Source organism: Pinus tabuliformis, chromosome X (assembly GCF_031772625.1).
Source record: "Pinus tabuliformis cultivar Carrire ecotype Pingquan chromosome X, CPIR1, whole genome shotgun sequence".
NCBI classification, from domain to species: Eukaryota; Viridiplantae; Streptophyta; class Pinopsida; order Pinales; family Pinaceae; genus Pinus; species Pinus tabuliformis.
In genome coordinates this window covers 798,069,852-798,088,454 of record NC_142308.1, presented here as the reverse complement: position 1 = coordinate 798,088,454, position 18,603 = coordinate 798,069,852, and the positions used below count along the sequence as shown (strand labels likewise).

Here is an 18,603-nt window from a genome sequence, read left to right as displayed (position 1 = left end):
CTCCCAGCTCTCGCACGGTGCTTTGCTCTCCGACGCTTCTCTAGTTCTCGCAAGAATTGTATGGGAGTCGCACTCGAAGGGACTTCCCGAATGACCGTACTAGGGGATTCTACCGTACTCCGTGTAGCTATGTAAGTTGATCTTGCAGAGGCTACCTCAAGGTTTAATAATACTACACTTCGTTGCTTTGTGGGCCTTAGAAAGGACAACAACCGCACTTGGAATGAGATGAAACATAAATTCTTGGAGAAATACAAATATTATTATAAAGAAAAATAAAGGAGGGATGAAGTCTTTAGAATGACACAAAATGAAGATGAGAGTCTTGAGGATTATGTTAAAATATTCAGCTATAATTTACACAAAGCAAGGCAGGAAAATTTGGCCCTTAAGACAAGATGTGCCTTGTTATTGAGAGGAATCTAAAACGATTATATTTAACTTCTCAACCTGATGGGTGGAGGAGATGTCTCTCAATAATCCTACAATATTATCATAGAGCCATGTTGAAGATATTCTAGGGGTACTTTAGAAACTGACAGAGGAACCAAATATGTATTGACAAGAGTTTGAAAGACTGCTTGAAATGTGGCTACAAGAGAAGAAATTGGGAATATGTTAGAATATTTTACAACTGATATACTTAGTTCATTGAGCTCTCAATTAGACACAATGCACATGGGCAAGAAGAAAGGGGAAGCAAAGTTAGCTTTGGTTATTTTCTGTCAAAAGTGTAGATAGGAGCATCGGTTGAGGGAATTCCCATTAGACCATATTGAGATATGTGTAATATGCAGTGAGGACCATGCTATGAACAAATGTCAATCCCTAACAAAAATGAAATCTCTCTACCAAGAATCTAAGGAACGAGAATAGTTATGTTTAACCTCTCATAAACTATCGTGGAAACCAAAACCTCAAGGGATGGTTCAAGATAAATCAAAGCATTTCAGTTCACATTGGAATAACCCTTCAATTCAACACTCTTATTTGATGTGCTTCTTTCCTACTCAACCATGGATAGATCATCCTCCAACAAATTAGGTTTGGCAACATGGGTGGAGAAATCCCACTTTTGGAGGCCCTCAACAAGCCATAATGTAACCAACCATATGACTTCTTCCCTCTCCACAAATGTGACCATCCACATCAAATCCCCCTTAATTGACACCACCTGTACAACCCATAACTAACCCAAATAATGGCAAGGAAACTCACTAGCCCAAGTTGTTGGGCTCACTACTTACCTAATTAACTCAATTTCTTCACTAGTTTTCCATGATATCCACTTAAGTTCATGGAAGACCTTAACTAAAGAACATCCTCCTATACATATTGAAGACCTCATTGTGGAAGTTATGAATGAAGAACTAGAACTAGTTCAATCTCCCAAGACCTCAAGAACATACAAAACTCACCTAGAATTACATGTTCCTACTTACCTAGAAATATTGGACCTAGTGAAAGTGACTACCCAACCTGAATTTTACTTCCTAGGTGAGCTTAAGAACGTTTGTGTTCCCATATCATTGTTCTAAATAATCAAGGATACTCGAAAGTGGTAAGGGGATTGTGTTTAGGGAAACCCAATAGAAGAAGGAAGGATCCTCAAATTGTTCATGTTATGGGTAAACTATTGGGCCTTATAATGAGGGAAGTTATTGCAACTAAATAATCATACCTTGGGAGCCTGGTAGTAAACGTAAAAATTAACCATACACTCATTCCCAACACATTGGTTCACTTTGGTGCTTCCATCAATGTCATGAATCATGAGACAATAGAAGCCTTGGGACTTTTTGGTTGTAGGAAAACCCCCACAGTGCTACAACTTGTTGACAAATCATATCAAACCAAAGGGAATTTTGGAAGTTTTAGAGATCTCTATGGATTCATGGGAGTATCTCGTTTACTTCATGATGCTACAACCCAAGTATTTTTTGGGAGGCTATCCTTTAATATTGTGAAGGTCATGGCTAGCTCCTGTAGATTCTTACATTAGTTGTAGCTCTTGTAACATGACCGATTCCCACAATATCTCCATGAAAAAAATTACCCTCTATCCTCCCCCAAACCGTTACAAATTTTGGAACACATTTTGGGCTGATAGAGAAGAAAGTGTTGAGGAGGAATTTTCCCATCAAGTCCTCATTATGGACCAATATCTATCGAATAGAGATCAAAATTGAGGATGAATAAATTAATGATTTCATAATTTTCTCGTCCTCTTCATCTAACTCACATGTTCTCACTCACATCATGAACCCCAAAGTCCAAGATTCTATTGTCACACTAGATGATCCACTAGTGGAACACAAATGCTCCTCCTGCAAAGAGACATGACCAACTTTAGAAACTATATAGATCAACCTTATAAAAACCATGAAAATCAATCAAGGGATAACCAAACAACAAAAGGAGTGACTGATCCAAGTCCTACAAAATCATAATGTTGCTTTTTCTTAGCAATACATTGACATGAAGGTAAGCCATCCTGACTTGTGTACTCAAATATCTATATTAAGGAAGAATCTAGACCCATTCATCAACCCCAATGGTAGATGAATCTAGAACTTAGGGATGTAGTTAAAGAAGAGATGTAGAAATTGCTTTTAGTCAACTTCATCTATCCTATTTAATACAGCCGAAGGGGTCTCCCCTCTTGCCATTTTACCTAAAAAGAGTGATAGATGGAGAATTTGTATCAATTACAGGGAACTTAATAAAGCTACACATAAAGAGCACTTCTCAATTCCATTTATTAATTAGGCCCTATATATGTTGGTAGGGAAGAAGTACTTTTCTTTCCTTGATGGGTTCAATGGATGCAACCAAATCTAAATCATTCTAGAAGACTTGGATAAAATCACATTCACTTATCCTTGGGGAACATTTGCTTACCACATTCTACCATTTGGAATTTGTAATGCTTTAACAACTTTTCAGTGAGTCGTGATTGGAATCTTCTTCAATCTAATTCACGATTACATGGAAATTCACAGGGACAATTTCACGACATACAATGATATATTTAAATTTTCCCTAGACAATCTACTAAGGGTTATATAAAAATTTAAGGAGAGTTATGTATTCCTTAGTAACCATACATGTTTCATAATGTTAACTACTAAGGCATCATATCTCATCAAAAGGAATCCAAGTGGGCTCGAAAAAATATAAAAGTAATACTAAATTTGGCCCTTCTAAAGGAAAAAAAAAAAAGTATGAATTTTTTGGGACAGGCTAGTTATTACCGTTGTTTTACTGAAGAATTTTAACAAATAACTCATCCTTTGTTTAGTTGCTTAATAAAAATGTTGAGTTTGTGTGGATAAAGAGTGGCCAATATGTCTTTGAAGAACTAAAATCCAAAGTATCAAAGGTTTCTATTCTAATATGGCCTAAATGATCCCTTTCATTTAACATATATACGACTGCGTCATAAATCGCCATTAGAATTTTCATGGGGAAGAAAGAAGGAAATGTTTCCTATGCAATATACTTTATCAACACAAATATCTCTCCCACAGAACTAAACTATACAGTAATAGAGAGAGTTTCTTACGGTTATACATGCTATTAATAGGTTTTTATGATTTTACACGGTGTCCATGTGTTGTTGTGTAACAATAAAACTTCATTATTCATATATTTTTAAATAAATAACGAAGACCCCTTTTCTTTTTTTGAATATTTTGTGAAATACCTTTTTGATGTGAATATTATTTCGAACTTAAGGATTAGGAAAAAATCATAATAACATTTCATTTAATTTTCTTTTATTTCTCAATCCCACACCCCAAATTTCTTTCTTTAGTGATATCCACTTACTCTGTATCACATATTGGTCCTTGGATTATATTCAACCTTAAACTTTAATCGTGATACTGATATGCCTCTTTCCCATTATATAAAGTGATAAGCCAACATGCAGTTAACAACATGTGATGTGATGGAGGGATTAGCGTCATTTGATATTGGTATAAGAGGTAGAGTTCAAGCACTGTTAAAACCTTCACCTTCCGATATTCGAGAAACTACATATTGGGTATCCACAGTTCCTATTAAACAAAAAAACTTCCTTAATTATAGTAGGTAGCCCAATATTCGAGAAACTACATACATATTGGGTATCAACAGTGCCTATTAAACAAAAAACTTATCAAAATAATGATACAATCATATAGCGATATGGCAGTTCAACATGGCATGCCATACCCAATGCTAACATGTCACCCCACACGTGTCAATATTGTAGTGTCTAGTGACATGTGTCACTTAAATACCACCTTTTCAATGAATGATTTGGCTTATTATGGATAAGACGTGTCATCCAAGTGGCACTGCCCTTTCATCCATGATCATGTCATGATTACGTCACTTGACCAATACATATCAGACATCCACATATCCTTCTGTGTTAAAACACCATATCAAAATACTTACATGATTTTTGATATCTGTTAAAGTAAGATTGGATTAAGTTAATCACAATTAATTTAAATGTTAAGCACAATCAGTAGGGATATTAATAAATTCTTTATTTCACAAAAAGTTGATGATTTTAGCATTAATTTCTTTCTATGGAATCAACACATAGCAGGGATGGCCGGAGACTTCTATTTATCAAAGGAAAAAAGCATATATATATTCAAATATTGAGAAGTTCATTACAGGTCTTCAGATTCTCAAAAACTGTATATAAGTTTTCAGACATCAAATGGATAGAGTCTTCGATCATAATACAAAAATAGATGTTGAAGCAGTCATCTGAGATATTGAGTAATGCCATCAGAATTCAACCAAAAAAGATAGTATGCAATCTGAAAGTCATCCTATCTGAAAAGCGGAAAAAAAATGGAATAGAGAAATCCAAGTATTAGCCAGGAATTGGGAAGTTCCTAACATCGAGCCAAGTCTCCTGCAATTTAATGGTCACATGTAAACCATCAAGATCTGAATCCAGAGCATACTTTGATAATCTGTCTGCCTCAAAATTTAAATTTCTGCTAATATGCTGGATTGTGGGATTATTGAGGGAACTCCAAATGTTTTTGATTTGCTTTAGCCAACCTTGTAGTGAGGATTTATGAATATGAGCCTGTGAACAAACATAGTCAATGACTACCTTGGAGTCACCCAAAACATGTAAGTTTGGAATGTCCAGAAAATTTGTGAACCAAAGTAATCCCCACAGAGCCATTACTTCTGCCTTAGTGTTTGTTCTAGAGCCAACCCCCCAGTAGACATGGTATGATAGTTCTGAATGAATATTGATGATGAAACCACAACCACATTTGTGATCTTGTGAAGCCCCATCGAAGAATCTGGATGGATATACCAACTCCAGAATTTCCAGTGGCCGAGAGGGCTTCTGTTTTGGGGAGGATTGTAGAACATCATTTGATTTTTGAGCAATTCTCTCCAGCACATTCGACGCCAGCTCCCTGTGATTGTTGAATATGATGTTGTTGCGCCATTTCCAAATTTCCCAAATGAATATGGCAGGGATGAGTCTTTGCGGGCTAGTTTGGTTGCTCCACCAAGTCAACCAAAGTTCAATGTCGCAAATGTATGGTCCCAAGCGGCCAATTTTGTGCTCCAATTGATGCCATAAAATGGAGACTGAATTACAAGTTCTGAAGAGGTGAGTATTGTTCTCAGCATCATTACCACATAGAACACAGTATCCAGGGCCAGACCAGTTCCTCACTTGTAGGTTTTCCCAGGTCAAATTCTTATTCTTCCACACAAGCCAGAGAAAAATTGTGATTTTTATGGGAAGAAGTGGACTCCAAAATTTAGCGAACCATCCATTCCCCGGGTGGTCAGATTGCAGAATACATAATTGATAGTATGCATCAGCAACCACAATATTGTTTTCTGATAATTTACCGATCCAAGTAATAGAATCCACAAAATCATCTCTGTAAAGACCCACCAGATTCAAATGAGAGCATATGTGCTTCCAATCGTCAGCAGTAGTGCCAGAGAGATTTAGCTGAGCAGCCTCTTTCCATATTGGTCTGTCGTTTTCCCAAGTAGAAATCACTTGGTGCCAGAAGAAGATACCACTATGATGAAGAGTTTCAATGGAATGCTCCGGGAAAAGGACAAAGTCAAGCAGTCCTTTAATGTGGTTGCGGCCTATAATTATATGGTGACGAGAGCCTAGGTTCCAAGCCAACATATTAATAAATATATTTTGAATTTTAGTGAAACTTCGACAGATAACAGAACCAACAACGTTCCTGATATGGCCATTTCTCATCCAGACTTTAAAGTCAATGTTGCTCAGACATTTACTATTAATGATGTCACTCCAGATATGATCCCAAAAATCCCACACCATATGGATTTAAGGAGTGGTGGTACAAAACGGCGTAGATCGAAAATGCCCCATCCATCCATAATTTTTGGAAGAGTGATGTGTTTCAATTTAGTTAAGTGGAACTTCTTCGTGCCCAACCAAATAAAGATAGTTGTGATTCTGTCTAGTTTTTTAATAATGGCAGCGGGAAGATGTGATTCTGTCTAGTTTTTTAATAATGGCAGCGGGAAGATGGTACATAAGACTTATGTATGCATACATGCTAAAAGGTTCCTCCAATACCCAATATTGGAATATCGGAGTGATATAAAACATATGCTCCAAATTGCTCAACACCTGATATCATATAATGATAGTAGGATATCAAGACGACATAAACATATATGTTGAAACATGCCGTCATCTCATATTTGATATTATTAGTAATTAGATTCAATTTTAAACTAGCATTTGCACCAGATGTTGCAAAGAAAACGCCGTAAGGCATAAAGTGCGGAAATCCATCATCCATCTAATGTGTGCATTATTCAACAAGGTGGATCTCTCTAAATTTGTTGCAAACATTTATGTTGTTGCATTTCTAATTTATTTAGAATCTACTACTACCTCCTCTTCTTGGAATATTAAATTCTTGGAATATTAAATTTCTTATCACCCCATGATGACAATCCCTCTAATTATTGGCATCACAGTTTTTCCACTTTAGTGGGTTTACCTTCAACCTAAAGAAACATGAATTTGAGTCACTCAATTAAAAAGAAATTGCTAAATTGCTATTTATCAGGTTTTGAGTAAAAACAATTAATAGCTCATATTTACAACTCTTTAAATATTTACAACCTTTTAAGTCTTGTATTTATAACTCATATTTATAACCCTTTAAAATGAAACTGACTATCTATATTTTTATTAATAATAAAAAGAATCTTCTTTATAAAGCTGACACTCACATGCTACTCCTATATATTTATGTTATATTTAATATTCAATGTCTTTCAATTGAATGACAAGATGAAAGCTCAACTTAATTGCACCTTTAAAACGTGACTTAAAAGTTTAATTGGTAATTATTTATTCAGTAATTTGTACATTATTAATTGCAATCTCTCTTGAAAACCAATGTTTATATCAAAATTTTAAAAATTAACACTCACTTCTCCCGTAGTCTGGTGTTTCTTTATTTGATCGTGGTACTCAAGATTGCTTTTCTCCAAAGTATCCAACGTGAAGATGATATCTTATGTGTTTCCGTGTTTCTTTATTTGATAATGGTACTCAAGATTGCCTTTCTCCAAAGTATCCAATGTGAAGATGATATCTTATGTGTTTCCACTTTCTCAGTAGGTTCATGTGATTATTATTATTTTTGGTGTTAATGTTTATGTTTTTTTATGCCCATCCATTATTTACTATCTAAACATTGATTGAAAATCCGTAAGTGGCTAGTGTGAAAATTGCAAGGTATGCTGAGAATTTGGTTATCTAGTAAGGTTAGAGTCATTCTTGAGTCATTATCTTTACCATCTCAAGAAGAAGAAGAAGAAAAGCCTATTGAATTGAAAAAGAACCCTAAAAAGTATTAGGATCCATGGGTCATTTTTTTTGCATCATGTAGCAAGATCACATGGTTAATTGATCATGCCACATGAAGAATTAGCCTTTGCCAATTTTTAGGCTTATGACTAGGTGATTTTTTCTACTAATATTCTTATACCAATTTACCATGATAATTCTCTTTTAAATTAAAAGGCAAGCACAATTTTTTAGTGCTTCAACTTCATTTATAAAGAGTTTAGTGCTGATAATTAGTAGATTATATGAAATTTTGAAAATTGCACTAATATATTATTGTTGTAAGGCTCTACATTCCCAATGGAACTCATATAGTGAGTGGATAAAGAAATAAGAAGTTTTTCAAATGGTGAAATAATTTTCATATGCGTGATATTGTGATCTAGATAAATAAAACCAAACTCTTCATTTATCATGTGTCTTAAGTCTTTTATATCTCCAGTGTATTTTTCGTACAAATAAGAGGCATTTGTTAATCATGCATCATGTAATATGATCTCCAATCAGTAGAAAAAACTTAATATCAAAGAAAGAAAGACAGAGGAAAATGCTTTTAATGTCCACAAATGACTCAATGTTACAAAAGAGATGCTTGCCAATGAACAGGATAAGGTAGCTTGGGAAAAGTGTAGTAACAACTTTTATAAAGAATCTTATATAGATTTCCTGTTAACAACATATTAAGATATTTTAGAGAGTAGTTAAGTATGTTTAGAGATGTGCTAAAGAAGATAAGGTCATTAAATAAAAAAAGAAGATAAACATCAATTCTTATTCGAAAATGATACAAAAAAGAATTTGTGGGAACTTACTACTCTTGAGAGAAGCTTCCTAAAATTTCCTAATGGTGCTTCTCTTTAAATAAATAGGTTTAAGGCTACATCTAATTACATCAACATGGATAACACAAGCTCTCAAGGATATGGATGTAATGGAGTTGCACACCATTTCCCAGTTGATGCATGCAAGTTTGGAACTATGATCATTTATTAATTAGTAATGCACTTGCAAGATAGACTTCAAACCTATGTTTATTTAACAATAAAATTTTATTGGGACAAAATATGATACACGACTACCTTAAAGGAATAAGGTAGTACTCCCCGAATGGGATGCCAGAAGCATGAGAGGGTGGGGGATGGGATGCCACCATCCCACCAATCAACACGCGCAGGAGACGTGGGAGCACACCCCTCTAGAGGATTGAAAGGTACATGGAACAAGCAAGGGAGTTCCAACACACACATGAAGCTCCTCCCTCATTACACCATACACTGCTCAATGAGACGTAGCACCATCCAACTTGATTTTGTATTTTTGATGGATTTCAGCTCAATCAAGAGCTTTGTCATTTTGCTCTGCCCCATCAATTCAACATTTATTCAAGGGCAGGCAAAGGCACTTAGCTTTTGCATTTTTCTCCAAGCTTTTATTATGCATTGTATATTGGAAAGCCTCTAGACAGTTCTCAAGTCTCAGGATGTTTATCAAGAAAATGCTCGTCCTTGGCTCTTGCAATTTCATTGTCTTCTAGTTGTTGTGGAGAGCGAATTCGGGATTATGTTGTTATGGTTCTGTGTCTTGTGGCTATTTTGGGATAATGCACACATTGGCAGTGGAGTCAGACGTTTAGGCTGAGACCTCTAGCCTGCCTCAGTGGTTCCCTAGTGACCTCCTAGTCCATTGTTAGGCTTTCCTGAATCTCAGTGAGGAAGGGGATGGAATTAGCCATGCCAGTAGGAGCACTCATTCCAAATTTCACTCTCTTCCAATGATGGAATGTGTTCGTGCCACATTTTGCAGGTCTAGGGTCTTTTCTTTACGGCATTTTTTTTTAAATTCTCACTATGGTCGTTTTTGAGTGGTCTGTAGTTTTCAGTTAAGGGGTTAGCAGTAGCACAAGGCTTGCCCCTAGATATGGGCCTATTAGCTCCCCTTCGCCCCCCGCCCAAGCCAATGACGATCATCCTTGGATCTTCACAGCCCATCCCAAGACACTCTGGGAGGTCCAACCTCGAGTCAAAAACACTTTCCATTCCAGCAGACTCCCCTACTCTGTTTGAGCAGCAAGACATGCTGCATCAACATGCTCAGTCCGCTTAGGTGTGACTCATTACCAGGAGCGTGGCTTCGCCAAGGCCCAAACGAGAGTAGAAAGCTCAGCAGCCAGGTTTAGGGAACTTACACTGCAGCCAATTCAAGATGAATTGATTCAGCTTAAACGAGAGTTGGAAAATGAGCAGTGCACCCTCACTGATTCCGAAGTTTTGGCTGAGGTTGCATAGTGGATGACCAACATTGGTCATACTCGAGGAAGATACAACCAATATATGTACACTGTGGACATCCACTAGCACCTGAAATTTTTCCTTGGTAGGGTTCTCCTTGAAAAAATGCAACCAGAGAGGACATGCTTCTCTCCCTAGATCGTATGCGAAGACAATTAGTGTTTATGGTTCAGAGGCTTGGACAAATTGAAAGGCACATGGGCATCCTTCTAGAACCAGGCTGCTCTCCAGGAAGCTTCTCTCCTTGGATCGTATGCAAAGACAATTGGCAGCAATAGATCAAAGGCTTTGACACATTGAAAGGCACATGGTCATCCCTCCAAAACCAAGTTGCTCTCTCGGCAGCAATAAGTAGCCCATACAAGTAAAAGCCACTGAATCTAATCACTCCTCATGATGGTTTTCTCAATTAGTTTGTTTATCCTCATGCAACATTTTTGTTTTTTTAGTTCCTTACAGGCCCTAGAGGCCTAGTTACATTTTTTAGACTTCTAGATATAGTCAACAAGGCTAGTTTTTGGACTAAAACTCTTTTGAAAAGACTGAAATTTTGTATCTGGTTGGGCCTGTCCAATGGAAGACTATATCAACACTAAAATGTAACCCTATGTTATCAGGCAATAGAAATATTTACTTCACAAGACAAAAAGGAATAAGGTGATACCTTTTCACTTCTGGCCCTAGGAATGAGAATATGGTGGAAATTATTGATGGTCATCCTCCTAACTAATAACCATCAAACTCTATCTTGTCATTGGGCTTACTTTGGTGTTAGACATGGAAGCTCCTAAGAGAGATGAATCCAAATTGGTGACCCCAACTATGCATCCTGCTTTCTATGTCCTCGGTTGAGCCGCAAGAGCAAGTCAATGTCTCATTTAAGGCTGAAAAACTCGGTTGTGTGAAGAATTAGGTCTGAGACAGACCACAGATCCGAACTGAAGTTTGAGGAGTAGCAAGGAAGCCGAGTTGGGAATGTTTTTGGCATAATATTTTGGGAAGGGTTTCTGCTTGTTTGAAGCAAGTTTCAAGGGCAGAGTGCTGGTCTATTAAAAGCTGAATTACAGTTTTGTTAAGGCTGAATTTCAGGTCCCTTGAAGAGGCTGAGATGCAGCCTTGTTGAGGCCAAGTCTCAGACCTGTTCAAGAGACCAAGTTGCAGCCCCGTTGAAACTGAGTTCAGGGATTAATGTTGAGGACGAGATTTGGTGTCTTGAGGGCTGAAGTTCTGGTGTGTTGATGGCCAAGTTCAGCAGTTAAGGAGACCAAGCCCTAGCCCTTTTGGAGATCTTTTTAAGGCGAGATGTGTGGCCCATTTTAACACTGAAAAATTGGGTTGTGTGAAGAATTAGGTTTGAGACAGACCACAGATCCGAACTGAAGGAGAGCTAAGTTTGAGGAGTAGCAAGGAAGCCCAGCTGGGAAGGTTTTTGGCATAATTTTTTGGGAAGGGTTTCTGGTTGCTTGAAGTATGTTTTACGGGCAGAGTGCAGGTATATTAAAAGCTGAAGTACAGTTTCATTAAGGCCAAATTTCAGGCCTGTTAAAGAGGCTGAGATGCAGCCCTGTTGAGGGCTAGTCTGAGGCTTGTTGAAGAGGCCAAATTGCAGCCCTGTTGAAGCCGAGATCAAGGACTAATGTTGAGGCCGAGTTCTGGTATCTTCAAGGCCTGTCTTGAGGGCTGAAGTTCTGATGTGTCGAGGGCCAAGTTCAGCAGTCACGGAGATCAAGCCCTAGCCCTGTTGGAGGTCTTTTTAAAGCCACATGTGTGGCTCATTTTAAGGCTGGAAAACTTGGTTGAGTGAAGAATTAGGTCTGAGACAGACCACAAATCCGAACTGAAGGAGAGCCAAGTTTGAGGAGTAGCAAGGAAGCCGAGTTGGGAAGGTTTTTAGCATAATTTTTTGAGACGGGTTTCTGGTTGTTTGAAGTGTGTTTTAAGGGCAGAGTGCTGGTATCTTAAGAGCTGAATTACAGTTTTGTTAAGGATAAATTTCCGGCCTGTTGAAGAGGCCAAGATGCAGCCTTGTTCAGTCCAAATCTCAGGCCTGTTGATGAGGCCAAGTTGTAGCCCTATTGAATCCAAGTTCAGGGACTAATGTTGAGAGCGAGTTCTGGTATCTTGAAGGCCTGTCTTGAGGGCTAAAGTTTTGGTGTGTTTAGGGCCAAGTTCAGCAGTTAAGGAAACCAAGCCCTAGCCCTGTTGGAGGTCTTTCTATAGCACAGTTCTGAGGCCAAATTCAGTGTTACTTCTGCTGGATATTTAGGAGACCGAACTCTGTTTTGAAGGCCGAGTTTTAGCCCTGTGGAGGCCATGTTTCAGCCCTGTGTAGTTCAAGTCCAGATGTTGTTGAGTTTCAGTCTCTTTTAAGGGCTAGTTGCAGGCCGAGTTCTGGCTTTTTGTGGAGGCTAGTTCGCTGTCCTACCCGAGTTCTGTTGAAGAGGGCAAAGTCTGGCCGAGTTCTGTTCAGGAGGTAAAGTTGAGGAGTCCGAGTTATGTTTCAGTATGAGGCAGGTGTGTTACACGCAGAAGTGGATGAAGTGAAGACTTCATGGTGACTAGGGCAGAAGAATTGGGGTTGAATAGGTCAAGAGGAACAGATCAGAAACAATAAGGAAAAACAAGGATTAACGACAAGTCAAGGACCAGAAAGCAGGACAAAGAAGAAGGACAAGTGGCTGTGACCAGGATTGAAGGTGCAAACTTGAGAGTGGCATTGTTGGGTGACAACCCTTAGTAAAGAAAGGCAATTTGTGGGAACCAGGAAAAGTGAAATATTTTGAAAAAATAGGTTAGTGCCTACAAATCGCTGAGTTGGTGCTCAGCTGAGGAGATTGGAGTCTCCTGTAGGTTGGTACCTACAAAAATAGTAAATTGGTTCTTACTAAGGATTGGTGTCCTCATGGATCTGCTAATTTTGTAAGTCGGTGCTTACAGAGGAGTGGTGTCCTCACAAGTGTTGTAATAAGTTGAAGATTGTTTTTGAAAAGCATTCAAGTGTTTCTTATAAAATATCTGTTTCATAATTTAGGTGTATTAAATAAGTTGAAGACTGTTTTGAAAAGCATTCTAAGTGTTTCTTATATTATATCTGTTTCATAATTTAGGTGTATTAAATGTTTTCAAAGCTAAAAAATTGTTAATTGTAATGAAACACTGATTAACCCCATCTCTCAGTATTTCCAACAAACAATTGTAATTAAGTATTACTGTCTACAGTATTAGAGTTCACTAAGCAAAAAATTGTTAATTGTAATGAAACACTGATTAACCCCATCTCTCAGTATTTCCAACAATTGTAATTAAGTATTACTGTCTACAGTATTAGAGTTCACTAAGCAATGCAACTGATCCATTTAATTTGACAATGCAGCTTGCATGCAAATAAAGAGAAATCTAGTCATGCAACCTCATAATTCCTAAGCTGAGAATTCATATGTATGGGTTTTAAATTTTAATAGGACCAAAAGCCTATGGGTCAACAGGCTTAACAGTAGAAGCACATCCATATGAGACATTCACGTATCCAAAAGATTAGCAGCTTTTCATTTATTAATTATTTTATAAAGGGGCAAACTGGGATGGACATAAACTTATGAACAATTGCACCCTTATGGTATGTTTTCTTTGGGAATTCAAAAACATGGACATTTTGGGAAGAGAATAAAAACACTAAAAGAAACCCTCTGTGGCAACTGTAACACCAAACAGGAGGAGTAGATTGCTCGTAATTTTGATTCATTACATGTGCAAGGTACTATAGCCAGTAAGCATCGCCAAGTATAATGATTTTCAAGAAACTGGTGAAGGAGCTTTCATATCTTTAAAGCATCTGCTCCAATCATTTGAAAAAATTAAGCCCAAGTTTGGTCAGGAGACTGGATGTATTAGAATTGAAAGGACTGGATTCTCAGCCTTGAATTTCATACTCGGAAAAAAATATGGAACGGCCATGACTAGCTCAGTGCAGGATGTTGTAATTGTGTTAAGCGCTTCACAAGTTGCCTCAGTGAAGGAGAAGCCGAAAGTATATCTACAGGACACATTATAGCAAGGTGAAGTGATTTTGAGATCTTCACGAGGCGCTGTGTCCCGTAAGCCAGGGGTGAAAACCTCATGTTCCCTACCTTCGTTAACAAGCATGCATGCCCAAGCAATGATGTTGCATCTATTCCCATAGCAAGAAAACGATGGATCCAAAGACTTCTTGCCAGAGGTGGCAAGTAATTCCAAAAGCGCCACTCCATTACCATAAACATCTCTGCCTTAGCAGACGCACCACATGTCACAGCATGTTCTTAAGTAACATACGCAAGGGCCAAAAATGCTAGTTATATCTGTTGTTGCATTAGTTTCAGAACCTCCAAGAGCATGTATACACAAGTTTATTGTCACTTCAAGCTTTCTCAAAATCAATTCTGAGCCTCGTATATTTATTATTTACAGTATTTGACAGATTTAATACTCCAAGGTTGGAAATCATTGCCGCAATAGTATTAACTTTAATCCCTTGCTGCCATTTTATTCCACTTTCCCCACCTGACCATAGATATAGCTTGCCCTAGAGTATGAATTTTGTGCACATTTAATAAAGAACGAAGCTTTGTTTCAGTCTCACGGTAATCTTAAGTAAGAATATGTTCAGACAGATCATTTCTTGTTATGAAGATTATACAATGAATTGTAAACTGTTTCCCATGCCTGTGCAGAATCCATCTGGTGCACAACTTGGGATGCATGTCGCAACTTTTCAAGGCCACGTCCTAATCGGGCTATTGTAGGCATTGCATGAGCAGATTCAACAGCACATTCTATCCCATCCCCGAAAGCTAAAAGCCCTGTACAAGCCAGAATGCTGCCACCAAAGCTTACCCAAGGAGTACCTCCAGTTGCCTTTCCATGTCTTTTACGCATGATACCATAAAAGGCTGTTCTCATAGCTGACAAGCTCGACCGTTCAGCAGCTGCTATAACACTGTGAGTTGCAGCTCGGAGCTTTTCTGCTGCAGCTGCTGTCTTCGCAGTAGCAGGAACATGAACTCCATAACCAAAGCCTATTTTCCCAGGAATAATTCCCTTAGAAGCTGGAGCTAGAAGTTTAGCAGGAGTGAAAACTTTTCCTAAGGTAACAGCTGCAGTTCTCTTTGTTTGCAGTAGGCCAAATTTCACAATAGTAGGAACTTTAAAGGTGACCATCTTCGCTATAGTTGAAACAGGAACAATTTTTGAAAATGAGGTTACACCCACAACAGTTGCTGCTCCTGCACCGACTGCTACTACAGGTTTTCCTCCAAGCACATTTCTTCTCTTTGGATCTTCCCCTTCAGAAGCATCGTCAAAAGTATCAGATATAAAACAATTGTCAGCTAAGTCGGCCACGTCTCGGGGCAAAGAAGTATTCCAATAACTTCTAATTCCAGCGAAGCTACTGGCGTCGACAATTGCAACTACTGTTCCAAAATCTTTAGCCTGTCTTTTCAGGGCTTGGGCAAACAGAGCATGGCACTTGTCTTCATAAGGAAGCTCATAGAAGTCTGCATCTTTCGGGAGCTTTTGCTCTTGCTTAAGAGGACTACGTGCCTTAGAATTCAGAGCAACTCTGAGTCCCTCAACAGCAATCCGAAACTTGTTAACATGAGATAACACTTCGCAATCCACCTCTTTGCCTTTCTCCACCTCAAGAAGCATCTTCCGAACACAAACTAATGCCCTTTCTAGGGCAGGAAGATTGTTAAACATATCATGCAAATCTACAAGTAAGGAATAGAAAGAATGTGCAAACGCAGGAATTTGATCCACATCACGGAAGTCACAACCTGCAGAAGAAGAGGCAGAACTTGCAGTGGAAGCACAATTTGATCCCGAATCCAGTGCCAATAAATTTTGCGATGTGAAAGCCGATGAGGCTAAAGCCTTTAGGGCAGAAGAGTGAAGTGGACTGGCCAAGATATGCCTCTGTGAGCCCATGGGAACACTTGAAGCCATGTCACCTGGTGATGGTGTCATTTTTCCCAAAAGGCCACTGCCCTGAGCTATCTCTGCTAAGGGTTTTATGGCACTTTTATTTGGTACATCCTGCTTGGAATCATGTTCACTATTGGTGCCTAATTCACCACCTTGACCGTCTCTATGTGGAGTTTCAAGAATAAAGAACAGGGAATGATTTTCTTGAGCAGCTTGTTTTGCAGCCAAAACATGACCATAAAATCCTGTTCCAAAAATTGTGCGTAAAATTTGTGAGCCAGCATAGAGTCGGTCCCAGTATAAAAATGATTATGTGAGTTTGAATTAAGAACTGAAATGCTGTGGGTTGGGCTGAAGACTTGCCACCACGACATTCCATTGCCCTCGGTGACTGGAAGGAAAAATAGCAGAGTTATGTTTATTAAAAGGTGAAAATTTCAGAAACAAGATAGTTATACTACATTAAATCAAGAGAAATGGAAGACTAATTTTTCCTTATGAGCATAGCATAAACCATAGACAAAGTGCCTTTCAACTGTGATAATTTAAAGGATGAAATCCTATTTAAGTATATTCAATAATCAAGAAACAAAACTCAGAATCTATACAGAAGCATAATAGAATAAACCCGTTATGGGCAGTTTCAGTTCCAAATAAACTCAGCCTGTATAGCTTAAGGCCAATGGGGCTCCCTCAATGTTAACGGTTATCAATATACATTTGGTTAATATCAGGCCATTGCCGCAAATTAAAATTCTTGTAGATAGAACTTCTTCAGACATGTTAACAAGTAATCACACCTGGGGCTTTCCTTGTTTTGTATTTCATTTCAAGCTTCCTTGTTTTGTATTTCAAGCTTCCTAGGGCGATCAAGCTTCCTTGTTTTGTATTTCATTTCAATCCATTTGTCTTTAACATAAGCGATGGTGTATCCACTCTCTGTGGTAATTGTTGAAATCAGATCTTAGCCAAGATGGCCATTTTAAAAAACGTATAGATACCCCTGGGCCCTCACACTGGGCCAAAGCACAGATGCTAGCTATCCTTATTTGTGTACCAAGGGAGATTTGGTATAAAATTTCTATTTTACCTAGATGAGTCAATCTTAATTTAGACCTATATTGATTGCTAATGGATTATATAATTCATTTTCATGAAAAGAGGGATAGCTGAAAGAAAATGGCCATCAAAATATTTAGTCCCATACCGTTCTTTGTGGATCAACATTTGCAAGGTGAAGAGCCTGCTTCATGGCCTCTTTTGAGGGCTTACAAATTATGGGTGCCTTCCGGGTTGTAGAGTTATGAGTGGGCATATCCAAGTCGTTATTGCTTTCAGTAATTTCTGAAGGAGGGTTAAGTGTCTCAAAGCATATTATGCCTTCAAAGTAATCATCCAACCCTAGCTTGTTAAGGACCTTTAACATGAACTTTTTCATTGTTTGTAAATATCTGTTTTACACAACAAAGTTACAAAAGGTTGAGAAGTATGTTTATATATTTCCAAATAAAACTACGACTTCATCATGTGTTATCATCATATAAAGAATTTGAAGGGATGCATATGATCTTACAATTTTCCTCTCAGGCATGCTTAATAACAAGTTCTTCAGCACAGGGTCTGGTTTAAGATTCTCATATGGAAATCCTCCATGAAAAAAGTTGTATAAGAAATATTTGATTCCAGTGGGTGAAGAAAGACACTTTTTTACCAAAAGCAATATATGGTATTCCAAACAACGTAAACAATGCAAGTCAAATCAATGGAATTTATTGTAATTTTTCTTTTATCAAAAACTGTTTAGCTTAAACTTAAATCTTAAACTTAAAGACTACCGATAATTGGAGTTTCCTCTAACCAGAGACAAACGCTCCAAAGGGATTAGTCGAGTCCACCATTCCCTTATTCAATGAGGGTATGGATTATGCAGTGACAACAGTTTCAATAGTTGCACTTGCTAGTCTTGAACGCACAACATTTTTGGTGCTCTCTACATCTTTTTCTTCCCATATCTCAGGCAGGGCTTCTCTAATTTTGTTGTGAATACTTTCAAGGGAAAAACATGATTCCTTTGTTCGGACTGAAGTTCACACCTGATGATGACAGTGAACACCAATATTGAATTTTGAGAAGATTGGACCAATTAAACGATCTTACAAAAGCCTCAGATCCCATTTAGAAAGATATAGTCTTACCAATACAGTTTGCAGGCCTACACGCTTTCCTGTGGCTATATTCCAGTGACTGTCATCAAATAAAATCTGCAAGGAAACACAATAGATTTAATAGCAACTCCTGCAATAGACGCTTTTGAAATGACCTGCATACTGTAAAGAAAAATGGATGTTGTATGGTATGCCACAAGCCAGAAATGGCTGAAGTATGTGTTTCTAAAATTTCAAAAATAAACACATATAAATGTTATTCCACGAGTTCCCTAAACTCGAG

General features: G+C 38.0%; 1 protein-coding gene across 1 annotated transcript; it reads right to left on the bottom strand.

Moving 5' to 3' along the window:
* Nucleotides 1-14,841: 14,841 nt before the first annotated feature.
* On the bottom strand, nucleotides 14,842-16,534 carry LOC149142224 (uncharacterized). Its single transcript, XM_089451425.1, has 2 exons — nucleotides 16,519-16,534; nucleotides 14,842-16,400 (listed from the first exon to the last, which is right to left on the bottom strand). Exons 1-2 carry the CDS (start codon nucleotides 16,532-16,534, stop codon nucleotides 14,842-14,844), a joined length of 1,575 nt encoding a protein of 524 aa, XP_089307551.1.
* Nucleotides 16,535-18,603: the final 2,069 nt, after the last annotated feature.